This window comes from Anguilla anguilla, chromosome 16 (assembly GCF_013347855.1).
Source record: "Anguilla anguilla isolate fAngAng1 chromosome 16, fAngAng1.pri, whole genome shotgun sequence".
NCBI lineage: Eukaryota > Metazoa > Chordata > Actinopteri > Anguilliformes > Anguillidae > Anguilla > Anguilla anguilla.
Genome location: NC_049216.1, coordinates 26,644,735 through 26,671,629, shown reverse-complemented (window position 1 = coordinate 26,671,629; position 26,895 = coordinate 26,644,735). Strand labels below are relative to the sequence as shown.

The 26,895-nt window shown below is 46.8% G+C and overlaps 1 protein-coding gene across 2 annotated transcripts in view; it reads left to right on the top strand.

Moving 5' to 3' along the window:
- Positions 1–1,978: 1,978 nt before the first annotated feature.
- The window catches only part of LOC118215219 (granule associated Rac and RHOG effector protein 1-like), a 32,953-nt gene continuing 8,036 nt past the window's right edge, over positions 1,979–26,895 (top strand). Inside the window, exons 1-7 of one of the 2 annotated variants that reach the window (XM_035395749.1) lie at positions 1,979–2,065; positions 12,302–13,729; positions 20,072–20,284; positions 23,796–23,936; positions 24,383–24,478; positions 24,853–25,014; positions 25,468–25,626. In XM_035395749.1, the coding sequence (XP_035251640.1) occupies positions 13,223–13,729; positions 20,072–20,284; positions 23,796–23,936; positions 24,383–24,478; positions 24,853–25,014; positions 25,468–25,626 (1,278 nt within the window). In that variant the 5' untranslated portion in view covers positions 1,979–2,065; positions 12,302–13,222. Of the gene's footprint in view, positions 2,066–12,301; positions 13,730–18,496; positions 18,687–20,071; positions 20,285–23,795; positions 23,937–24,382; positions 24,479–24,852; positions 25,015–25,467; positions 25,627–26,895 lie in introns of those variants that run through there. The other variant, XM_035395750.1, reaches the window with a different exon arrangement.

The window sequence follows — 26,895 nt, the reverse complement described above, 5'->3', positions numbered from 1 at the left end:
AAGATTGATTGCAGGGACACATTGCATTTATGGAAATACAGTGTAAATGCAACACAATGAAAGTAAAGCACGCTTTTTAAAACCTATGTTGTTTTATTGTGAAAACATTACTGTTTTTCCCGATACTTCATTCACTAATTTCACACTATATACACATGTTTAATATTGCCACTAGGGGGCAGAAAACACCATATGATAAAACAAAATATACATGATTACAGTATCAGGATTCAAAATTTTTATTAAGGCATCGGCTGCTCTACTACTGATTTTATTCTGGTGTGTACACTCCTTAATTGATGATGTGGCGATCTACTATGCAATCTGTATTTAAATAAAATATCTTCATCAAGAAACAGGAAAATCTAACTCTAACTCTAATCTAATCTCCATCAGATATTGTTCAGGATTGTTGCGATAAAGGATTAATCAAAGTACAAATGGAAACATCTATAAAAGGTACATTTTAAGGCACTAATAGCCTATACATTTTACTGTATACTGTTTGCAACCTGAACATTAAATTCTAAATAAATGATGCATTTAACAGGTGTCAGAGGACATTTATTGAATGACTGAAATGTTAACTATGCATTTTGTCAAATCATTTAAATTAAATACAGATTAAATGAAATATAGAATATACATAAAGAAATATTTAGCTGTATAGTTGGAATGAAAAAATATGATCACTTTTAATTATACTACTCTCAGCTTTATGTTTAGTTTTTAACTGGTAATTATATCCATTTTATCATCATAATTGGGGATCGTTTATGAACACAGGGCTTATTTTGTGGTTATCTATTTACAAATGTACACAAAATACCAGTGAATGTCTGTTATAACAGATACAAACAACCCCCAAAACTGAAAAATATACTAAAACTTAAGCTTTACCAACACAAAACGTACATAAGGTCACCAAAACAGCCACCGTGCCATTTTTGTTTCTCCACAAAAAAACTGTTCTACAAATAAGACAATCATATTTCAGCTAAATGGCAAAATGAACACAGGTCAAAACGGAATACTTTTTTGGTTAGTTTTCTGTGACATGCTTTTAGTTTATTTGCTTTCTAAATTTGTGAATGGTTCTAAGAGTGAAACATAATATTTTAATTAAGCCCTCTACTCAATATCTGGACTGTTTACAGAAAAAAATATACCCCTCCCCCACGCTCGCCACAGAGTTGCATTCCTCTGTATTAGGATCACATTTCAGACTCCATGTTGCTTGCCTCTGAATGGAGAGTGAATGGACATGGAAGACTTTCTTTTTACAAGCGAGGGACTAGCCCTGTGCGCAGGACATTCTGATTTAAAGCCTCTCAGATCTCAGTGACTGAACTGGAATTGTCTTTAAAGTGTATTCAAAGGGGGAAATACTTCGAATGGTATTGAACTGCTCCAAAATGTGTCAGAAGGAAACATTATCAAAGTCTCTGACTATGACAGAAAGTACTCTGCATGGAAGGATTTTTTTCTTCATTTATTGACACACCATTTTGCCATTTCCAAAAAAGGACGTGTAGAATGTGTGCTTTAAGGTTTTTTTTTATTGCTTTTATTTTTTTAGTGTTTTTTATTTTGGTTCCCAAAATCTTGATACCCATGAGATAATATTTGCAATATATTTTACATTAACTTAGTATTGTTTGTATTTGATTTTGTGTGCGAAATAATATTATTGTTGCGATTTAACGTGTTAGTTATTTTTTCTTTTACAAAATAGAAGACAACGATATCTCACAAAAAGTGCTTTATTTTAATCATATATATATATATATAGCGCCACTGGGATATCAAAAATAATATTTTGAAACTATTTTTATTATAATAAAATGAAAATGGACAAACATCGCGAATCAAATCAATATTAATTAACCATAAATCAACCCATTTCATTAATAGCAAATGAGTTTTAACCACTATCGAAATCGCCTCCCACACAAGCACAGGGAAACTCCCTTTTTAAACCTTTTTTCGTGGTTTATATCCAAAACGTCACTTCCGGTGTACACAGACAGGGATTTGCCGCTGTCAGGACGGTGGGATGTTGCTGGTAAGCGATACGGTTAGCTATTTTAAAGGTGTATGGTGGTTAAAGCTTTTAAAAATTAATACTTTCTCGTGTAAATATACTCACAACGGGGAACATTGTTCCACTGGACCGGTGAAATATGGGGCGACATTTGTATTTGCTGTAAAGGCATGAAAACTGTTATGTCGCAGAAGATTGTCAGGGAGTCACTGGCTGACATAGCAGGGTAGCTAGCGTTAGTTGTGGTGCAGTACATTCCACTCGGTATGCAGCAAGCAGCCTCTTACTAGCTAGCAAGCTACAACTACAAGCTGTTTGCCCCTTAGCACTGGAATACTGCGAACTTAATTATCTGTCGACCTGTAGTAGGCGGTTGAAACGATTCCGAAAAAACGTTCGTGGAATCTCTTAGTCTAGTCTTTTCAGATTGCAGTTGTTCCAATATTCATGCGATCTTTCGTATAGTGCTTCCAAAAATGTATTCATCAACCCACATTTAACGTCAGCTTATCAAAACCTATATTTTACTCAAGAAACTAGGTAGCCAGGCGAATGGATAAAGGTCATTTTGTAGCTAGATTGTTCTAACTTGCTGTTATTTTTTGCCTTCCATGGGCGTTTACATTGCAGTTTCTCGTGTTGTAGCTAGCTTAGCTCGCTACATGCATTACGATGCCGAACTGTTGCGTCGCTTCAGTTCGCCAGTTACAGAAAACGGAATGCTCTTTTTTGGTTCGTTAAAGGCCACATTTAGTTCTCACAAAACTGTCTTCCCGAGTTTCCATGGAACCGGCATAGTTGCGCTTGCGGGGAATGCTACGGACCGTTCTGCAAAACAGTGATCAGCTTTATTAATAGTAGTTAGCTTGTTTGCTACACAGGTAGCTACAACTACGTTTTTTAACCATGCAATTGATAGTTAGCTACGTAGCAAGTCAGCCAATTGTATGTTAATATGTGGAAATGCAACGGGCAAGCTAACTGGTCAGTATTGCGAAAAGAGCCTGGGTGCTCCCTTACAGGGTGTTGCAGTTTTACAATAAATAGCCATGTAGCTTGTTAGCTTGCCAACGTTAGTTTTTTCGCAATAAAAATCCCAAACGCTATATCTTGCTAGCTAGCGTGATACACATTATTTAGTGGAGCTGCCAGTTTAACTGCATGTTGGAAGTGTAACGATATGAATATCTTGATATTATTCACAAACCCCTGTTGTGTATTCTCCAACACATGAACTCTGGAAGGTTGCAGTGGAAGACACGCAGCGTCGCACAGTAAATCGCATGTCATCTAACTAACGTTAGCTAGCTAATAGTGGCAATGGAAACGGGAGACCGTCAACGGTGATGTGAATCAATGGAACTAACCAGCCACCATTCATAGATTCACACGGAGTACTAGAGCTCCACGTTAGCTCGTCTGACAGCGTTGTATCCGCACACGACCACACCGTGGAATTTCCTAGTTAACGATTTATTCATTAAATGTGTTCTTGTACTAAGCGTTTTGTAGCTACATTTTTATAAAATGCATCGTGCAAAATAAGTTTCACCTCTGAATTTCCTAGATGAACCAAAAAATAAAATATCAAATGTGCATACATACACATAGATGAGATTCAATTGACGGTTACCTAGGCTAGGAGGAACAGCCCCAACGTTTCAGTTATTATTGTAAGAGGTTGCAAAAACGTTACTTTTGCGTGCTAAACCTGTAATTCGTGCCACGTTTAACTCAACAATAGGAGAGCACTTTTAATTACATACTGTGATGCTGTTACTTAAAGCAGTTCTATGCTTTTCATAAATGGTGCTTTGCTACTGAGGTATGTTACTGTATTGTGGAACTAGAGTTTCGTGGCTGGAAGGATTTCTGTCTGCCTTGAATGAGATCATGTGGAATGTATTTCCTGTTTGGATCACTGAAGGTTGGAAATGTAATAAAGAATGGAATATGCTGCAGAATATCTCTTTCCACAATTCAGACTTAAGAAAAGATTGTTCTGAAGATGTTTATCAACAAAGTTGATGAAGAATTCATGGTGAAGAACAGACTGAACCACAGTAGCAGAGGATTGCATGAGTGATCTGTTGATCTTTTGGAGCTGAAGCAGATACTTTAGGTCTGGTCAGTGTTAGGGATGCCTTCTGGAATGTGAGTGACTGGAGCCAGAAAGCAGTACTACCTAATATAGATAAGGAAACTTTGTTCTGTTGTGCACTTTAAATAACTTCCCATATTCCTACAGCATTGTTAGGGTGGCAGAATTCCAAATATACCACACAAAAATTCTCATAAAAAGTCAAATGGATAAAAATAAAATAGCTGCATGCCGCTCCTGATGTCAGCTGTCAAGGAATTTGTGGGCTGTCTGAACAGCCTCCTCTAACCCTGAAAAGATGTTTTTTTTATGTCTGCATTAATGCCCTCAGAATGGCATTTTTCACGCAAATGTATAGCATTGCATAATCATAGAACATATTTTCATTAATCTTTCTGTCCTTTTGAAACCAGTTGACCTAATTACATTTGGACTGTAGGTATAACACATGAAATAAAAGTTAATGTGATAAAAGGGCTTAGAATACTGTCTGGACAACAGTATTTGCAGACCTAATGTCTGACCTAAATGTTACTTTTTAGAAGAGTGCAACACAAATGGTATTAGTCTGCCATGGCAAGTCTAATTACAGCAAAACCACAAGGGTTCACAGAATTTCAGTATGTAGTTTGTGTACAATACCTCTCTCACTCTCAGACAAATGCTGTGATCTCTGCAAGTCAGGGTGATTTCTCAGTCACAGTTGTGTTGCTATGGAAATAAATGCATTCCACTGGAATATTCCTGAGGGGGGTATGGGCTTGAATGTTACAGTTTATTGGACTCAGCTGCTCCTTTAATACATCTCCCTTGCCATTCTGTTGTTATCTGCTTTGTAATGGTTCTTGAAGTTATATGGGATTTGTATTTTGCACGCTGTATGTTTGTTTGTTCTCCTAAATCTGAGTAGACATAAGTATTTCTGTCTCCAATATAACGTGAGCCTGCTATAGCTGGAGCTACTACTTTTCCTTGTTTTGCTTTCATGTCTGCTGTGGAGATCAGTGCATCATGTCTTTGTTGTTTTTCCTTTAGGTTAGTGCTTGGCTTTCATATCTGTTCTGAATTTGGTGCAGTGTGCGGATGCTGGTCTGTTGGCTGTGAGTGTCGTATTTAACATTTTAATACGTCCTTCAAGACAGGGTCAAGTAGTTTTGTTTTAACCCCTCTTTTTTTGATTATGGTTTTCAGAGATAATGAATTTGTTATTGTTTGAATTGTCTTTTGGCCATTGGAATGGTCTGTGGCGAATGAAGGCAAATGGCAGAGGTTGATTGATTGCAACGCCTGGTTAGGGTGGAACTCTCTCTGTGTGCTTTCTGTGAGCTGCTCTCATACAGTGCTGCACGGTCCTGAGAAAAGGCTTTGAGGTGTGATGTAATAGAGGAAAACAGATGCTGCATGAATTCAGATATGTAATTGGTCTGAGCTTTAGCTTAATCACGCGTGTGCTTATAAAGCTGACCCCCAGTGCATTCTCACAGGCTCAACTAACTGTATGTTCAGAATCCCTCTTTTCAGCTTGCATCCACTTTGAAGACAAGCAAAGGTTATAATATTGGCAGTCATGTGTTCTGCAGATATGTATATATATATATATATATATATATATATATATATTATATGTGTGTGTGTGTGTATAAAAATGTTTGAAATGTGAATAAGACTTAATTTCCACATAATTATTCTTTTTTTTATTTGTAATGATAGGTTACGGTATGGTACTTGGTTGCGCTTCATGATTTACTGTTATTGTGAGGCTTTAGTTCAGCTCAGGGAGAGAGAGACTGCTGCACTGTTGACAGGAGTCCCTGAGCTGGCCCCTTCCCCAGGATATCTATAGGATTTCCTTAGAATAGATGGGTAGAGAAAAACACCCCTGAGATAAGCTGCGTCTGTGTGAGCGTTTCCAAGTGCTCGTTTCACACCGCCCTTCTCAGTCTGTCCCAGCCCATCTTCCCACCTCCCTTTGGCAGAACATATCAAATTATAACAATGTCTGTCTGGGGGTGAAAGAGAGGATATGGTCTTTATCAGTTGTTTTGAATTTTGAGGTCCCTGACACAAATGATTTATAAGCTGCATGGCTGTCATTTCTGTGGACACCTCGCTGTTGATCTGTGCAGTTGTGTTTGTAAGATGGTGCTGACCAGGCCTGAGAAAGGTAATAGGGGGTCATGCAAATTTGTCGTGGCCTTTCTTGAACTTTGTGTTCTGACCCAGTTTGCCATAAATAGGCAAATCCCTCCAAGCCGATTTACATGCCCTACCAAATTTGGGTCATCTTGCGTATAGCCACAAATTAGACTATGCATACAAGGAGGTCTGTTTTTTATGTACCGATGAAGGTGTGCGCCTCAAATGCTCTTGTTACGGCTTCTAATAAGGAAGCATGTTCAACCAGAGGTGACTGTGTGAGGAAGGTCCAGAATGAAGACCTTCACTGTGAGGCGTTTTCAGCAGAACCGTTGCTGTCTCATGGGTCTATTAGTGCTTACAGCTGGACTAAAAGCACCCGGTGGCTGAGATTAGCGTGGACCCTGTCGGTATGAAAGCGTGGCGTCCTGCAGTGATGGAGCTGGGAGGAAGTGGAGTGTGGCTGATGGTCTCCATCGCCACGGACGCACGCCGCGGTACTGCTCGCTCCCAGGTTTCCTGGGAAACCAGCTGAATGCCCGCAGTAAGAGCGGTGCTGTGTTTCCTCTCTGCGGATCTCCCGGCCGAGATCGCAGGGTTCCCTGGCACACATCAGTGCCCTCGTCATTTCTCCCTGCCAGAGGTTGACAATTGTTTATCATGGATGTTTGTACTTCAAGTACAAACACAGCGCAACAAGTACAAATCGTGTTGTATAATAAGCAGGCCTACATTTAGTATTATTAATCAGATTTTTCTCCAGAAATCCAGAAACCCGTATATATACTACTGCGTAAATGTTGACTGAGCAGTAGCCTGCACGTGAAAAAGGAGCCAGTTGGATTTATTGCAAACCACATATCTGATTTTGCAAAAGAATTGAGCTAATTTATTACCCATGAAATGAGGTCTTGGACAGAGTAAGAGTAACGGCTGACAGTGCTGTCTGTTTTAGTAGAATGAATAGGTTGAAAATGTGTTTCAACATCTCCTCCTCAGGACTCTACACTAACATTTTTACCAAGGAGCGCAATTTGAAAAATGTAGCAGCACTCGAATGCATCCCAGTTAGTAGACGTGCTCGTAAATTATTTTTCCGGTAAGCACACATCAGTTTTCAGGAGCAAATATCCTAAAATGGGAGCACTATAGAGCCCTGCTCCTGTTCTTACCGGTTTCCCTGCTGATTCTAGACTGCACCATTTGCCCTTTGCCTCTTGCTGATAGAAGAAAGCTGCTTTGCAATTGTACATTTGATAGAACAAAATGGTGACTTTTCTCTTGAGTTTGTATTTAACAGAAAGAAAATAGTTTGCAGGAGAAAAGGCCTCCTGTGACTTCTAGGGTATAGAAAGTTTGTTTTCCTGATAAATCTGGTCTTACGTATTTCTGTGGTTTGCCACAAAATTAATCCATGTGTTCATTTATAATTTGACCAGCTTTTAAGTCTTTGAGCTTGCGTACCATCTCATTTTTTAATCGTTTTCTGTGAAATGAGCTGTTTTGCTTTGTACAAATGGGCTTTGCTTCCATGGAAGCCCCATTACCTAGCCCTGCCTGCAGTTAGGCAAAAGAGTGATTTTCTTTCCGTTTGTCAAAGCTAAAAATAAAAAGCTGAAGCAGAAAGTCAGGAGAAGTGTGACCTCGACACACAACTCTCACAATGCAACACTTGAGAGCAGAAATGTGAGCTGTGTTTGCGTTTGGCCTGCAGACTCCGAGCCTCGGCCCTTGTGTGTTTTTAGATGGAGCAGGCGGCAGCCTGAGTCGGTAATTGACCTGCTTGTTTCCGAAGCTGAAATGCTCATTTGACTGCTTCGGTGTCACGCTACGTTTAAATGCTCTTCAGAGAAGTGCATTTATCACAAGCTTAATGGTGTAAACGTGTAAAAGCCTTATCTGCGCAGGATTGGAACGGATGCAGTCAGCCCCTGATGAGCAGGTGACAGCTCGCTCACTGCCTGCGTATAACTGGCAGTCTCCAGATTACCCACTCAAACTGACATCGTGTTTATCTGTGTGTAAACACTGGATAAGATCGGAACTACGCAGGTTGAGGATGTCAGATAAAATTGTGGGTGTCTCCCGCCCCCCCCCCCCCTTTGCTAATTGAGGATTAATGGTGAATTGGGCCATGTACTGTTGGGCTGTTTTACGTGATGTGCTTCTTCTGCTGCAGTAATCGGTGCAAAACGGTTTCAGCGCATCACTTGATTGAAGTGCTGTATTTGGGAGTGACTGTTACGCAGAATGGGGTTCTGTGGGAGCTGAACGTGGTTACACAGTGCGTTGCTCTTTCCCCCGTTGGCTCTGGTCAGAGTCTCAGGGGAAGGAAGCAGATGCTGAGAGGGCCTTCTGGCACAGTTGTTAGTGCCACTTGCTTTGCCACTTGGCTCAACAGCTGATTGTCTGCCTTTTCTTTTTCTGTTAAGAAAACCCACTGCTGCAGATGCTACAGGGCTACTACGAATGCTAACAAAGAATTACGCTCCTCTCGTTATTGAGTTTTCAGTTAATAATACGGCAGTAACGACTCGCTGTAGACCATCGGTGTCTTGTGTCCGGGAAGCCCTGTGTACGGTGGAGGTTCGTGCTGAGGCTTTAGAGCAGCGTTCCTCAGTGAGTACGCAAAGCTAATAGCCTGTTTCTGAAGCGGATTTGTTTGTTCGTAACAAAGTTAGCGCATTACATGCAAAGGCATTCCTGCGCTTTCCTGGCAGCAGATGCAGAGCTCCAAACTCTGGCTGCTAAAAAAAGTCTTTGGGAACAGCTGTCTCCCTGCGCGGGCTGAAATGGAGCTCGTCTGAGGCGCAGGGCGCGGGCTCTCGGCTTTTGGCTGCGTCATCCGCGGGCCCGGGCTGCAGAGGGTCTCCGATAAGGAGATAGGGGCCCGCTGTCCTCGTCGGGTCGGGGGTGTTACCCATTGGCCTACTCCCATAATGTCTGGCCCCGTCAGGAAGACACGTCTTCCTCCTGTCATTTTAAGTGTGTCCCGCCGTTCTCCTGGGGACTGGGAAAGGGGTCGTCAATGCCGACGGAAATTCTACTGCACTGGGGAATCGTAGCACCGTCACTGGTTTTGGGTCTGTCTGTTAGCGTACACTGTGCAAGATAGAGAAGACAGATCACTTTAATGTCCATAGTTTTTATTTGACTTAATTAATAATTGGAATCACCAACTGATTTTTTTTTGACCGTCATATGGCCTAATTTAGGAGATTTTTGCTTGCAGCTCCCCTCCCCCCAGGTAACGATCGGTGTTGAGTAACAGTCGTATCTTTTGATTGTGACCGTGATTAGCAGTCACTGCATTAGTCATGATGTTTTACGACTGGCGACAGAAACCACGCTCGGCGGAACGCGATCTGGACGCCTTCCTGTCCGAGTCTCGCAGTGAGAGGTGCGGGGAGAGGAGCCGGGCGCGCGGCGGAGCTATCATTAGACCCCATCGCAGGAGGAATGACACTAAACCGGGCTGGCCTGCTGCCAGCGAGGGCCGGGGACCTCTCTGCGGCATGTGTTTGTTTGGGTGGAAGCGCCATTAAGTTTCTCACCGCAGCGAGAGGCCGGTCACGTGACATCCAGATTGCTCAATGCCCTGGCTTGCCTCAGGCCCCAGGTCCTAGCAACAGATTCACAGTTTATAGACCATTCACACTGGCTGAGACAATGTGCGGTTCACAATCGGCCTGAATTAGAAAAAGCCAGTGTACCTCCCTTCACTTCAAGCAGTTGCCTTTCACACACAAGTGAATGAGACCCCTGTGGGTTTCGGCTTTTTTGCCATTAGACGGTGATGTGCTGTGCAACACGGATCTTTGTTTACACACATTTGTAGGGAAAAAGTCTTCCCCTGAACCCTTGTTAATCCTTGCCATCACAGATTGGGTAGATGTCAGTTATATATCCGTCTGGACCATGTGCAGTTTATGTTCATCTGCTTGATCTTTGGCTCAGTGATTATGTTCAGTTTAGCACTAGAGTACATGTTACAAATATATTGGTCTCCTAGCGGCAGACATCAAACAGCGTTAACTCCCTCTGAGGTGAAGAAAACCTTTGAGAAAGCTGCTTAATGTAACCATCTCTGGTTTGTTTAGAAGGATGAAAATTCCACAGCCCACTTGTAACAGATCTGATTTTTGTTGGCTGTGGCTTGCTTCTGGTAAGCTGGACTGCTTCAAAACATCCCCCAAAAATGTATTTTTATTTTTGACTGGCTTAGCATCCTGTAGTGGCCGTCCACCGTGGTCAGAAGCAGTTCCATTTCCAATTCATCAGTTCACAAAATGAATGGAAATTCAGTGAATAAACTGAATGACAACAGTGCATGTGATTGTAACATAATTAGGAAGATTATTTTTTTTTTTTAAATCTTCTGATTCCACCCTTGGCAGTTTGAGATGAAAGTAGGACAGCTGTGCTAAACGCACACAGAGCTAGCCAGACTCTTTTAGCCTTCCTGTTTACTACCTGCCTTGTTCTCCCTGACTGGCAGGTTAAATTGCTGACGCTGTGGGGCAGCTTAAATACAGCAGTTTAATCCGGGGGGTTTTGGGAACCGCGGCGGCCTGCTGTGAATGCGCTGCTCTTACAGCGGGCCGCCCCTCGCCGCCGCACAGAGGCCCGCAGTGTTCTCGCCGAGTTCGCCTGAGGGGGAGCGACGGGCGCCTCCCGCGCTGCATAAAGAAATGAGCTCAGCCGCCGAGTGCCTATTATGGGCTGTTATGGCCGGGTCTTCATTAAGCGCCTCTTTGTGCCCGTGGAAACGCTGACGACCGTGCGTCTCTCTCTCCCAGCTGCGGCGGCCTTTCCTCTGCGCGCCTGCTGGCCTTCTCCCGGCAGAGAAAAGCGCTGTTATTCCTCCATTATCACTGCGCCTCTGTTAGCCACAGGAAGTGACACGCAGAGGTCAGAGGTCAGTGGGATAGATAATTGGCGACGGGCGGGGCGGCGTTTGCGCCGCCGGCTAGCGCGAGCGCGTACCATGTCGCGTCTGAGGACGAGTCCGCGAAACTGGAAACATTGTGTTGAGTCGCCAGCATCTTCCCTTGGTGTGCCGTTCGTCCTTATCCCGCGAACGTGATGATGTCACTGGAAAGCGTATGTATGTGCGTAATGATGTAAGGCTACTGAGGTTGTATATATAACGGTTTGCCTGTGGACCTAGACTGTGAAGAGCTGAATAGGCATATTATGACTGCTGCAGCTTGTTTGCCCTCCTGACAAAGTGTCACTGTTATTCCACAATGAGACACTCACAGGCTGTTCTCTTACAGCCCCGTGTGCCATTTTAAGGGATTTCAGAGTGGTCGGTTTTAGGTATGCCATTTGCTTTCTATGTAGGCTGTCCCATTAGGTCACAATTTCCATATGAATCAAATCGGTAGGCCTATTTCACAGGAAGTTTTTATATCAACGCACTGTGCTTTTCTGTTGAGCACATCTTTATGGATAGTCTCCAGCCTCTGTGTTTTATATAGAGTGGCTGATTCACAAAGGGTCATTGTGAAGTAAATCTCAAACGGTCACTGACTCACTGTTCTGGTGTATATTAGAATACAGGGCTCCTATTGTAGATATCAAGTTTGAGATTAATAGGCCTATTTGAATTGTTGCTGATGGTCATAGAATGTACAGCATGTCCCTGTGGCATGTGCCAAATGACCCAGAAGAGTTTGTGTCGCTCAAAATAGACACAAGTAAAATTTTTATTCCATATCCTCTTATTCCAATCAATAAAAGCTGCTTGCTATTCACATTTAATAGTTAGTTGGATAGATTTTTGTTTCACTCCAAATTATTGCACTGGTTGCACAGACATTTTATATTTTGTGCTATATTTTTCTACTTGTTGTATCATTCACAATGTTTTACATGAAGCTGTTCATTTTTATTTTGGGCTGTTTCAGGGGGCTAACTGAGCCAGTTACAGCATAAACTGCATGTACGGATACCTTCGTGCGATTCCTTTCCAGGTTGTGCGTAAGCTGTGTTTTCTCTGTGTCTGTCTCTTTCAGGAAATGACCTAGAGGCCTTACAGATTCATTTCCGCTCCGTGGATTGGGACTGCAGTCGTGGAGAAGCCGGGTCTGGAAGCAGCACGTTTCCCCCGTTTCAGTAATAACTACCTCAGCCGCCAGAGAAAGGGGGAGGAGCCCCGGCTCAGCAAAGTCCCGGCAGATTTTTGCGGGCTGTTCCACGCTCCTCACCGCGCGAGCGCTACGCTACGGGTCGGGTCCGAGACAGACGGGACCCGTCCGCGAACACACGGACGCGTGGCAGAAGACCGCCCTCCTGAAGGAAGTGCCAGGGCACTGCGATCTCTGTCTTCTCCGTTTCTCGTCTTTTATTAATGCTATGTCTGCTGTTGACCAGTGTCACGTTTTCCTGAACCTTTTTGTTTTAGCTTAAAGCTTTTGAAGATTGATATTTTTTATTAGACGTGTACATATATAGATATATTTACACGCGTACAAAAGGGGGGTTTTCATTCCTCTGAAGAAAGAAAAAAAAAAACTTGTGCACTTTGAGAATTCCCTGGACTGAAGCTACCAGCCACTAAGAATGAGAGCCAGTCAGAGGCAGAGCTGCCCCAGTGCTGGATCACTCCCCGTAACTGTGTATCCCTCCGCCCCCCGTCACTGATTGAGCTTCTGGTGAAGGAGGAAAGTACACGTCACCTGATAGTACCCTCGGTTTTGACTGTTAAATGGGACCCGCAGCAGCGCTGCTCAGAGAATTCACACCCAGTCAGCGAGTCGACACGCCCCTGTTGAGCCTTTAGAAATGCCTTTTAGACAGATTATACCTGTTAGCTGTCTTTATACCTGACTTAGAAAGCTGTGTGTTTGGGGAGAGGCTGTCACTGTGAAGCAGAGTGGTTGACTGAGCCAGCGGTAGGTCAGCGCGCAGAAGATTCCCCAGACAGTTGAACACTTATGTATTGTTGCAGCGCGCAGGAAAGTAAAATGGACTACAAGCGGCGCTTTTTGCTTGGCGGGTCCAAGCAGAAAGGGCAGCAGCACCAGCAGTACTCCATGCCCGATTTGGGACGGGCCCTCAGCGCCCCGCTGGGCCCCTCCTGCTCCGCCCCCGCCTCCATGGGGGCCGGCGGCGGGTCGCCCGGCAACTGCGGCCACCCCCCCCACCCCAGCGCCACCACCGCCATCGCCGACATCCAGCAGGGCATCTCCAAGTACCTGGACGCGCTGAACGTGTTCTGCAGGGCCAGCGCCTTCCTCACCGACCTCTTCAGCGGCGTGTTCAGGAACTCGCACTACTCCAAAGCAGCTATGCAACTGAAGGACGTGCAGGAACACGTCATGGAGGCGGCCGGCCGGCTCACCGCAGCAATAAAGCCCGAGATCGCCAAGATGCTGATGGAGCTGAGCGCCGGGGCCGCCAACTTCAAAGACCAGAACGACTTCAGCCTGCAGGACGTGGAGGTAGGGCCGCCGGCCACAGCCGGGGGGGCGCTCTGCGTTTCTGGCTTTACGTTTAGCGCCTCTTTAAATGTACACACTGTCAGACGCTGTCTGGCATCATCGATTAAATCGCAGGCTTGCGTTCTGCAGAGAGCGCGCTCGGTTTGTGAGAATCGCTGCTGTGGCCGAGCGGTGTGACCGTTGGAGATAAAACAGCCACATATCATCCCTGCTTGCGGGCCTCGGACGCGTGAGAGTGGGATTGTGTTGGACACACGGGACGGTTATAGGGGCAGCGCATTAGATACGGCTTCGTTGCATTACGCGGCCGTGAGTGGCTGTTTGGTTCAGAGTTTCCTGGCCCGGTGCGGCCGTGAGTGGCTGTTTGGTTCAGGGTTTCCTGGCCCGGTGCGGCCGTGGTGTGTGTGTTATTACAGCGCTGATGAGATCTTATGGCAGCGTGTGAGAAACACTGAGGATGTGTGAAAGGGCCCTGCGGGCGATTAGCGCTGCTGCTCCGCGCTAGAGAGCGAGCAGAACGCCCCGCCCAGCGCCGCGCGGCCCGGCCCTTCCCCTGGCCCCGCGCCTCATCCCGGGGCTTCATGGAAGCGTTTAACTGCAGATATGCGCTGGCAGTGGAAAGAGCGAGCAGTCACCGGTGAGTCAGCTCTCAGAGCTGAGAGGTCCGCACCACGGCTCGTTTTTATTGGCTTCCTGTTGGAGTTCTTTCTTTTTTTTCTGTTTTCTTTCGCGTAGTCATGAAGAGGATTTATGTGTTACGCGGCAGCCATCTGCGGCGGATATTTTGGGGAGTGAATGAGTTTGCATCCTGACTCGGTGCTCGTGTTCCAGCTGTGCTCGCCGCAAGCTCAGAGAGCGCTGTGGGAAGCTAGCGGCAGCGGCGGCGGCGCTGCTGCTGGCAGATTCCACAGGACGCGCTGCGGGGGGGCGGGGGGCTGGGGGGGGGGGGGGACGCGGCCCTCTTTCACCCGTGAAGAAAGCAGCCGCTCACAAGCTCGCCGCCGAGCCGCGGCGCAGTCCCGCGCTGTTCCGCCCGCTCTCCGTCTCTCAGCACGGGGCTACTGCGCCACTCCGACAACTGCGCGCGTCTCCCAAAGAATGCTGGGCTAGCGCGCGCAGCGCAGGAAAAGCCTTTAAGCCCGGGCCCTGGGCTGTGCCCCTTTGTCGTCTCTGAAACACACGACTGAATCAGCACGCCCCCCCCCCCCCCCCCCCGATAAAGGAGTCGCATTTTTAGAGTTGCCAGAGCTCAAGCTGCAAGGCAGACTGTGTTCATATTTCTTCTGCGCTGGATCGTAACATGGCAGTCACTAAGTAACTCAGTGGGTCTGTGCTTTGGGGCTCCACCATTTGGTCTCACTGGGAGTGGTTGGTGCTGTGTGAGTCATGGCCTGCGTTTTCTTCAAAGCACGGGAGGGAAGACTTCTGCAGTCTATGTACCAAATGATGGCTAAAACTGTGCTGTTGAAAAAAAAGCTTGGGATTGTGGGAAATGCTGGACTCGTAAGCAGGATTTCCTCCCCCCTCCTCTTCCCCCGCCCCTCCCCCTTTTCCCTCTTTCTACCAAGAAACACAAAAGTGCAGTCAGGAGTGGAAACCCAGGCATGGGAGAGGGGCTGGCTGGCTGGCTGCTGAAAGGCTCGGGAATGTCACGGTGTGTCAGTAGGGCATGTCCTGAGCTCAGGAGGAAACCGCAGAGGGGTGAGACGCAGGCAGGCCCCCGAGTCCTCAGGCCCGAGTCCTCAGGCCCGAGTCCTCAGGCCCGAGTCCACAGACCAAGTCCATAGACCTGAGTCCACAGACCAAGTCCACAGACCAAGTCCATAGACCTGAGTCCACAGACCCGAGTCCACAGACCCGAGTCCTCAGGCCCGAGTCCTCAGACCCGAGTCCACAGACCGAGTCCTCAGACCAAGTCCATAGACCGAGTCCTCAGGCCCGAGTCCTCAGCCGCTCACTGTTACGCTGCTGCTTTGGGCTTGGGCGAAATGCTGCCGTTTTCATCCTGCGTTGAGTAACAGTCTCGGCACCCCTCCGCTCTCATTTGGCAAGGGCTGCGGTAAACCTCCGGGGCCTTCCCTCGTCTGGATCAGCTGTGCGGGCTAGTCAGCTCTCCAGTGACCCGAGCCGTGAGAGAAGTCCGTCGAGACGACCGCGCTCGTAGCTCCAGCTCGGTGTTGTCTTTACCTCAGAGAGAGCCAGTAACGGAAAAACGATATTTGCTGAGTTCCAGTGTGTGTGTCTGGGCTCTGGCGTGATTCATACCCCTTAGGGGACAGTGGATTTTCGGTGGATGAACATGATTAGTTAAGCAGCGGTGGGGAGTTGCAGGGAATGCTACGTTAGCCACTCGCGTGATCCCTGCTTCCCAGGAGCAGCGCTGATGACCTCCGAGAAATGCCAGATTATTGACCCTTATCATGCCATTAAACAGCTGGAGCTGTGCAGAGCTACACGCATGGCTTGAGATGAGTTTGATAAATAGGAAATTCACTGTGGGAAAAAATGTATATTGCAGAATATTAGCGATTTTTATAAATGTTGGAGAAACACATTTTTGAGATATTAACAGTATAAAGAGTACGAATTGGAGAAAAAATGCAATACAATATAGCCAATCATTATTGAAAACTAAAATTAAGCCATTTTAGAACCATTTTAGAACCGTCAGAATACATTTGATGGCATACAAATAAGACACAAATGTAAGATCGGTTTCCATGATTATGCGCTGTTTGTTAAATCCGTGTTTAGTCATTCCACGGATGATTTATTGCAGGAATGAAACCCATCTGTCTGGGAAGGTTTTTTTTTCTCAAGTGGATGCAAAGATGACATCCTGGGACCCTGTGAGTAAGTGGCGAATGAGTCATTCCAGCAGCGGGCTAATCTGGGAGATTTAGACTTCCTGGCTTTGCCCTTGAAACTCCTAGTGATGGCATCGCCCTTCAGAGCAGCCCTGCGTCCTGCTGTGGAATATTAATACTTTGCCACACATTTTGTGAACCATTCTGGCAGATACAGGCTTACACAGCCTATTAGCGGATGGCAACATATGTAGGGCACACACTCCGTTTAGCCGAGATCTCCGTTTGCATTTTGTGTGGTTCGCAGACCAATTGAACCGCTGTCGGTGCTTTGAGTAATTAGAATACATTTCAGTTGTTTTGTTTATTCGCTAGATCACCGCTTTTTCTTCTGTTTTTCCAAGCGTAAATCGCATTTTAATATGTGTAGCTAATCATAATCCAGTCTCAGTTAATTTTTTTCATCCAAAATGTAGGCTGTCTGACAGAGGACTCCAGTAGAATTTCCTCAGCTTGAATATTTTATCACAGGTCTCACGACACTCTGTCCTGCTACTACAGATAATGAATTCAGCAGAGGAAGCTCATCTTAACACAGGGAGGTACTTGTGAGGAGTGTCTGGTGGTGGAGGCAGACGGTGTGAAATGACGGGCAGTGGAATGGAGCCAGCCATGTGAGAGCGTGAGTTTGGCCACGCAGAGGATTTCATTGTGCTGGCTGATAACGGGGCGGGGCTTGGAGATGGAGCCAATGAGCGTTCTCTTGAGGCGTCCCTTCCGACTGGCTGGCCATTTGTGAAACTGCGCGTCCTTGCAGTCGAGGTTTCATTTCTCCAGTCAGCAGGAGAGACGGACCCTTGGAGGCTGAGGCTGAAATCGGACGTGCGGAGTAGAGGATGCACGTGCGGTGTTTCTCAGGGGCTCTGGCAAAGGTACCATAGATGAGACGAGGCCTGACATCATTTCTGCTAGACAGCTACCGTAGGGATGCAGGCTGTGGACACAAGATACCACCCCCTTGTGGTTGGATGTTTTCTTGTATCGTTCCATATTTGAATAACTCCACTGGGATAAGGTTCTTTATCGTGATTGCGGTCTTGTCCTTTTTGCTTTGAACATTTTTGCTATTCTTGCGCTGTTTCCCTGTTGTTGACAGGTTTTGTAGGATTTAAAGCTGGTAAACTAATACATCGAGTGATTTCGTAATAGGCAACCTAGTCCAATTTAAATGCACCATTTGTACAAAATGTGCTAATTTAACTTGTCATATCAGTTACCTCAAAATAACATTGGGTTTATTTTCATTCTCCGTAGCCTGGAACTTTGTGTCGACTTCCTGCAGATATTAGACTGACCCTGACTTTAGACTCTGATACAGTGATTACCATGATAATGGTACACTGGTCCCTCCACACAGACAGGAATGCTTGGACAGTCACTTGGTGACTGGTTCATTTGCAGATAATCGGACAGATTGCAGGTCCCTGTTTGTCCAGAGGAGGTACTAGCGAGCAGCCAGGGCGTGGTTACTCTACATACATTTCATATGCAAAAGCAGTTTGTGAAAATATGCAATATGTACTATAATATGTAAATTTTAATAAATATTTTCCAAAACTTCTTTTCCAAAACAAGCATTTTTCCACAAACTGATACTCATAATGAAATTCATGATGACAAAAAAAGACTTTTTCTTTGGTTGTTAAATCACCTTGTTTTTTTTTGCATTGAATCCAATGGGCAGCAAGTTTCTTAGCACTCAAAATGCACAGTAGAAGTTGTTTCCTGTTACTTCCTAGGCTTCTTTGCGTGGCCCCTCCTACCCTCCTGCGATCTGTGGGGCCAGGTCCAGGGTGTCCGCGTAGCGTGTGAGATACTGCCCTCCCCAAGTGACGCGCAGTGACTCAGCAGTGACACAAACCTTCGGTTATTCTTTCACAGAATATTAACATATTATCCAAATGACACAGCAAGTGGCACATGGGGAGAGATTAGGCCAAGAAAAAACAGCTATTGTGTCATGTGGGAAAAAAAAAGTGACTTTCTTTTTTTCTACGTATTGGTACAACTGACTTACATTGAAACGGGTGGCTGAAAGACCTATACTGGAGCCAGCCGCACTGGTGCTAGTGAGCAATGTCTCTCAACAAGTGAGGTTCAGAAACAAAGCCTGTTTTTTGCTGCTTGTTGTACATGCATTAGGTTATACGTGCATATGGTAAATGGACTGCATTATGCATTAGTTTACATATGCACTAGGTTATAGGTGTATAAGCATAAGATTGTAGGTGCATATGTTTTAGGTTATCTGTGTATATGTGTTTGTTTATAGGTGCATTGTGCATTAGGTCATAGATGTGTATGCATTAAGTTATAGCTGTATAAGCGTTAGGTTATAAGCATAAGGTTGTAGGTGTATTATGCATTAGTTGATTGGCAGGATGCACTCCATGGGTGCTTTTTCAGAAGTGAGCACTTTGGTTTGAAAACATTTAAACAACACTGCAGTGCTAAAGTGTTTTTAATTAGATAGAAATGACAGTTTTTTTGCAGTCTCTTTAAACAGCCTTTTCCAGCTGATGCTTAGAGCATCAGAAAGGCTGTATGTCTAGCTTCCTGAGTTAACCCTACTCTGGTCATCTGTGCCCTTGGGATAGGGCAGGATAATATTTAAAAACGACTCACTAGAGAAAACCAGTGTGCACGAGCGCATTCTACAGGTCCTGAGAGGGCAAGGGGTCCCCTGTAAGACAGCCATTCCGGAAAGCAGCGGGCTGTTATCTGACTTCTTGAGAATGCAATTTAACAGCATCGATTTATGCAGCTTTCTCAGATCCATGGAATAACTTAATGTCCTCTGTCAATTATTCTCTTTCCTTTTCTCTCCATCCCTTTTTCTCTCTCTCTTGCTCTCCCTCTCTCTCTCTTTCTCTCCCTGTCCCTCCTTCCCTCCCTCTGTCTTTCTCTCCCTCCCACTCTCTCTTCCCCCACCCCCCCCCCCCATCATGAGCCATTCTTTCTTTCTTTGATTATTTCTGGGGAAAGAGTTCTTGTGAAGTAGGCTGTTCAGTCCAGGCCTGTTGCAATGGCAACAAAGCACAACCATTACTCAGTGACCTTGTGCCATTTCTGAACCCAAGTAGGAGTACTTGCACTCCGATTACAGCACAGTGAACTCACAGCACACTTCTCAAGCACTGATCCTCATGCAGGCTGTCACAACATTGGCTTTGTGATCAAATGGAATGTGGACTGGGGAGACTAGAAGCCTGAGCGCTTTCTCAGTCACTGATGTTTAACATTCCTTCTGTTTTTGGCTAATAATTAGCGCTTTGGCTTTAGTTCTCTTAAGTAGAAATTCATGAACGTTTGATGTGTGAGCAGGGATCAGAGGGTGGGGTCTCTAGAAGGGATCTGAGGGTGGGGTCTCTAGCAGGGATCAGAGGGTGGGGGGGTCTAGAAGGGATCTGAGGGTGGGGGGGGGTCTAGCAGGGTTCTGAGTTGGGGGTCTCTCACAGTCAGTGTTGTTCTCTAGGTCCTGGGGCGCTGCTTCCTGACGGTGATGCAGGTGCACTTCCAGTTCCTGTCCCAGGCCCTGCAGAAGGTGCAGCCCGTGGCCCAGTCCTGCCTGGCTGAGGCCTTGGCCCAGGCCCAGGAGCGCCGCTCCAGCGCCCCGCCCCACAGCTCCGGAGCCACGCCCCTGACCGAGCTGGAGGAGGCCACCCGGTCATGGAAGGGCGCGGCTGAGGTACGTCCCTCTTAGCGGGCCTGGGAGTGAAGAGCAGGCCGGGGCCTTATTTTACAAAAACAAATTAATTCTGCTCACCCGTAGCGACAGCTGTTCTAATCACTTGTTCCTTTGATGTTACCCATTTGTCATATCCTGGAAACCATACGTGTTAATCAGCACTCAGAGTTATTAACCAGCGCATTGCTTTCGCCTTTCTATTTTCAGAAAACTTTGCAAATGTTTACCTAAAGTGCACTTCTTTTTTCCACTGGGGTTGTGTCTGTGGTAATGGCAGTTCAGAGAGTTAGCTTCCGGTCTGTCTCTCTGGAGAGCAGCCTCTCTGTATTAATAGAGCACATTACAGCCAAACACCTTTTCAGTGCTGCTGTTCCTGGAATTAACTGTGTTTAAAATTCTTAGAACTTTCTGACTGAAATTTCTGCTGAACCACTTAATTAAAAAAAAAAATTTGATTCACATCCTAAAATCATTTCAGTACCAAGACAGGAGCCTTTATGAACCTTTTACAAATAAAGTATGATGGTCTGTTTTATGGCTTAAAAGTTTCTTACAGGTGAATTATTATGGTTATTGTATTGTTTTGCAGTTTCAGAAATTACAACATATATGGTTCTAATTACACATTTATTTAAAATATTATATTCAGGTTCAGTTTACAGGTAAATAAATGAGAACCAAATACTGAAGAACGCGTGTGTAAATATATGCTGTTAAATACAGACCAGCCGTGCTCACATTTTACTCCTAAATAGGTGCAGGATTTGTGGAAAAAACTCCCAAGTCTCCTGGGTTTGATTAAAAGCTCACTTATATCACACTTGTTTAATTAGATTTTATTTATTCAGTGGTAAGGTTTCGACAGTGGTGCACATTCCCCAGCACATTCACACAACGGAATAAAAGAGTGTTTGTGCCCGTAAGGCCGTTAAAGGGGGGGGGGGGGGGGGGTGAATTAAAGCTAATCCAGCAGCTAATCAGCTGAGTGTGTTTGTGCGAGTGGGGCAGTAGACTGGTGCTGGGGTGAATGGGGGCGCTTTGTTATGCCCGGGCGTGTGGAGCGCTAGCCCTGGCGGTTAGCGGGCTGGCTGCCCCGCAGGAATGTGCTGTAGGAAGTGGGATGGCTCTCACAGCTGGAGGGCTTTGTCAGGGAGAGCCGCGCTCAATGCCGAGGCTCCACTTCCTGTGGCAGTGGGGCCCCAGCAAATCCTATTCTTCTGACCCCCGAACGCGCAGAAACACTCTGGCCTGGTGTCCCACATGCGCGCTCGATTACGACGGAGCACAGAGTCCTCGCGCGGAAAGCGCTTCCACAGTGTCAGAGCGCCGCGGTTTCACAGCATTCCCTGGGCAGCGTGCGCTGCCAAGACTAGCTAGCTTTTCTTGTTTCTCTCCCCCCCCCCCCCCCCCCCCCGCTAATCAAGGTGAGATGCTTTAAAGATGAGATCACCATGACATCACTGCTGTTTATTTTTCATTGCAGCCAATAGGTTTCTGAACAGATGTGTGTGAGTGTGTGTGTGTGTGTGCACGCATGTGAGCTGCTGGAGTGTACATATTTGTGAGACCGTGTGCGTGTGTGTTGTTTTGTGTAAGAGAGTGAGTGAGTGTGTGTGTGTGTGTGTGTGTGTGTGAGAGAGAGAGAGAGAGAGTATGTGTGTGTGTGCATGTGCTGGTGTGCATGTGTGTGTGACAGCATGTGTTTGTGTTTGAGTGTGAGAGAGAGAGTGTGCGTGTGTGTGTGTGTGTGTGTGTGTGAGAGAGGGCGTGTCAGTGTGCGCGTGCATGTGAGAGTGTGTGTGTATGTGAGGGAGAGAAAGTGTATTCCCGTGCGTGTGTGTATGTGTGAGAAAGAGGGCGTGTTAGTGTGTGTGTGTGTGAGAGAGAGGGCGTGTTAGTCTGTGCATGCGTGTGTATGTGTGTGTGTGTGTGTGTGAGAAAGAATGTGAGTGTGTGTGTGTGTGTGAGAGAGAGAGAACTTGTTAGTGAGTACAGTATGTGTGAGAGAACGACCGTGTTAGCGTGCGTGTGTGTGAGAGAGAGAGAACATGCTAGTGTGAGTGTGTGAGAGAGGGCGTGTTAGTGTGCGTGTGTATACGTGTGAGAGCGGGCGTGTGTGTGTGTGAGAGAGAGAGGGTGTGTGAGTGTGTGTGTGAGAGAGGGCATGTTAGTGTGCGTGTGTATACGTGTGAGAGCGGGCGTGTGTGTGTGTGAGAGAGAGAGGGTGTGTGAGTGTGTGTGTGAGAGAGGGCATGTTAGTGTGCGTGTGTATACGTGTGAGAGCGGGCGTGTGTATGTGTGAGAGAGAGGGTGTGTGAGTGTGTGTGAGAGGGCGTGTTAGTGTGTGCGTGTGTGGGAGAGAGAGGGTGTGTGAGTGTGTGTGAGAGGGCGTGTTAATGTGCATGTGAGAGAGAGAGGGTGTGTGAGTGTGTGTGAGAGGGCGTGTTAGTGTGCGTGTGTGTGAGAGAGAGAGAGAGGGTGTGTGTGTGTGTGTGTGTGTGTGTGTGAGAGGGCGTGTTTGTGTGCGTGTGTGTGAGAGAGAGAGGGGGTGTGTGTGTGTGTGTGAGAGGGCGTGTTAATGTGCATGTGAGAGAGAGAGGGTGTGTGAGTGTGTGTGAGAAGGCGTGTTTGTGTGCGTGTGTGTGTGTGTGAGAGGGCGTGTTAGTGTGCATGTGTGTGTCTGAGAGGGCGTGTTTGTGTGCATGTGCATGCGAGAGAGAGAGGGCGTGTTTGTGTGCATGTGCATGTGAGAGAGAGAGGGTGTGTGAGTGTGTGTGAGAGGGCGTGTTTGTGTGCGTGTGCGTGTGAGAGAGAGAGGGCGTGTTAGTGTGCGTGTGCAGGTGAGAGACCGTGTTAGTGTGCGTGTGTGCGTGTGAGAGGCCGTGTTAGTGTGCGTGTGTGCGTGTGAGAGGCCGTGTTAGTGTGCGTGTGCGTGTGAGAGGCCGTGTTAGTGTGCGTGTGTGCGTGTGAGAGGCCGTGTTAGTGTGCATGTGTGCGTGTGAGAGGCCGTGTTAGCGTGTGTGTGTGCGTGTGAGAGGCCGTGTTAGCGTGTGTGTGCGTGTGAGAGGCCGTGTTAGCGTGTGTGTGCGTGTGAGAGACCGTGTTAGCGTGCGTGTGCGTGTGAGAGACCGTGTTAGTGTGCGCGTGTGTGTGAGTGTGTGAGAGGCCGTGTTAGCATGCGTGTGCAGGTGAGAGACCGTGTTAGTGTGCGTGTGTGTGTGAGACCGTGTTAGTGTGCATGTGCAGGTGAAAGACCGTGTTAGCATGCGTGTGTGTGAGAGAGACCGTGTTAGCATGCGTGTGCGTGTGAGAGAGGGTGTGTGAGTGTGTGTTTGTGTGTGTGTTTGTGTGTGTGAGTGTGTGTGTGAGTGTGTGTGAGAGGGTGTGTGAGTGTGTGTTTGTGTGTGTGAGTGTGTGTGTGAGTGTGTGTGAGAGGGTGTGTGAGTGTGTGTGAGAGACCGTGTTAGCGTGCGTGTGAGACCCGTCTGACCCCGGCTGTGATGTGTTCCAGGCCACGTCGCGGCTGAGGGAGAGGGGCAGAGACGGTTGCTTGGCCGGGATCGAAGTCCAGCAGCTCTTCTGCTCACACAACACCACCATCCCTGAGAGTCAGCTGAAGGAGCTCAACATGAAGACAGATAACGCCTTACAGGTGCACCTACAGGCCACACAGGCTGATGTCTTACAAAGACTGCTGTAGTCACACACATTATCACACTTTTCTGTATCTATGAACGCCCAGCATTACCCCGGATAAATGAGTCTACCAAAAAATGTAATGTTGTCATTGTTTATTTGCAGAAAAATATATTGAATATATATATGTGGTCATTTTAAACCAGGTCATTTAAACCTCTTTGCCATGTTATAATAAAGGCTTACATTTTAAAGGAGTGCCTTGGATTCAGTATGGAAGAAACGGGCTTTATACATTTATGAGCGATATCGCTAATCACTGGCTGTCTTCACATTTTTTAAGTAAAACGAACCCGCATTATCCAAAGAGCACCTGTAGGCCTGAGATACTCGAGCAGCACTTACTTTTTTCTCCTGCTAGGACAGCAGCAAGTTGTGCTTCTTCTTTTTTTGTCCATCCAGGCTTATAAAGTAGCTTTGGAGAGTCAGGGCCACAGTGAGTATGCCCTGAAGGCTGGGTTCCACCTCAATCCCAAAGCTGTGGAAGCATCTTTGCAGGTAGAGTATGTGTGCCTCTAATGCTGCTCTAAGCGTGTTGTTAGCGGAAGGAAAGCTTGTGATATTGAAAAGCACAATAATAATTTAATAGCCCTTTAAACCATAAATGCATTTGATGAAAAGAACTGCCAATGTTACTGAGACAAATCTGATTAAAATGTGGACAGGGTGCTGATTGACCCGTTTGATATCTCGTGACTGAAGATCTCATGCATTCTCCTCTGATTGCATGTGTGTGTGTCTGCATGCGTATTTTTTGTGTTGTCTGTTGTATGTGTGTGTACGTGTGTGTATATGTTTGTGTGTGTGTGTATATATGTATGTGTGTGTGTGTGTGTGTATGTATGCGCATGTGTGCGTGTACGTGTGTACAGGGCTGCTGTGGTGAAGCAGAGGCCCAGCAGGCCGGTCGGATGCAGACCCCCTCCCAGCCCATCCAGTGTGAGCTGCCCACCATCCCCCTACAGATCTGCTCCCACTTCCTCAAAGGCGTGTCCTTCAACGAGTCTGCCGCCGACAACCTCAAGCTCAAAACGGTACTGCTCAGCCCAGCTCTGTCCCTTCATCATCATCATCATCCACCGCCAGGCAGGGCTGAACTGCCACGGGCTTTCTGTTTTCTGCTGGTCATGTCTGGCTTCATTACCAGCTCAACAACCTTCCTTTTCAATGTCCAGGTCTCGGGTTAATGTTATTTTATTTAGTTTATTTAACCTTGTTTACCCAGGAAGTCCCTTGAGATAAAATCACTTTTTCGAGGGAGACCTGGGCAGGAAGGCAGGCAGGCACCATAAGTAAAATACAATACATAATAAACCATACAGTTCACAGAGACTTATCTAAAACTGTTAAAATGTTCAGAAGAAGTGTTATACAGAAGGGTAATGAATTGATGGGTGTTTTGGAGGTTCCGTGTTGAGGATTTGTGCGGCTGTAGGCTGTTTCCCGGGTTTCGGCTGAACACAGCCGTGTGTTTGGTGTCCCTTCAGCACACCATGCTCCAGCTGATTAAAGAGGCAGCAGAGCGCAATGGGGTGACCCTGCGGGACGACTCCCCCGTCACTGACGTCCTCAACCAGGTGTGCCCCTCCAGCTGGAGAGGAGCCTGCAAGACCGCCGTGCAGCTACTGTTCGGCCAGGCGGGGCTGGTGAGTACCGCACACACACACCTGCGCGCACGCATGCTTTCATACACACACACACACACACCTGCGCGCACGCATGCTGTCATACACACACACACACACACCTGCGCGCACGCATGCTGTCATACACACACACACACACACCTGCGCGCACGCATGCTGTCATACACACACACACACACACCTGCGCGCACGCATGCTGTCATACAAACACACACACACACCTGCGCGCACGCATGCTGTCATACACACACACACACACACCTGCGCGCACGCATGCTGTCATACAAACACACACACACACCTGCGCGCACGCATGCTGTCATACACACACACACACACACCTGCGCGCACGCATGCTGTCATACACACACACACACACACCTGCGCGCACGCATGCTGTCATACACACACACACACACACCTGCGCGCACGCATGCTGTCTATCATACACACACACACTCACCTGCGTAAACGCATGCTGTCATACACACACACACACACACACCTGCGCGCACGCATGCTGTCTATCATACACACACACACTCACCTGCGTAAACGCATGCTGTCATACACACACACACACACACACCTGCGCGCACGCATGCTATCTATCACACACACACACCTGCGTACACGCATGCTGTCATACACACACACACAAACACACACACCTGCGCGCACGCATGCTATCTATCACACACACACACTCACCTGCGTACACACACGTACACGCATGCTTTCTATCACACACACATGCACGTATACACACGATTTCTATCATACACACACACGCTTACACGCATGCTTTCTATTGTACGCACACACACGCTTTATATCACAGGCACATACGCACACGCGCTTTTTGTCGCATGCATATAGGCGTGGACACACTTTCTATCACACGCACATATGCGTACACGCCCACTTTCAATCACGAATGCTGTCCCAGTCACGCACACATGCGCCTGCATGCTTCTCTGGCATACATACACATTTGCTCAGGAAAATAGGGACACAGCCCTGTGGGGAGACCACCTTTCGCACAGTCCTTAGGGCAAAAGGCCTCTGAACATCAGAGGGGGGGGTGGAGCTCCTGTTCGGTTTTAACTTGGCGCTCGCTGGTCGATGATTAAAGTATGAAAACGAGATCAGAAGCGTTGCCAGAATCCCATCGGAAAGGCTGCGATCACACAAACGGCTGTGGGCCGTTTCCAGGGTTTTGGCTGAACAGCTGTGTGTTTGGTGTCCCTTCAGCACACCTGTGCTGTG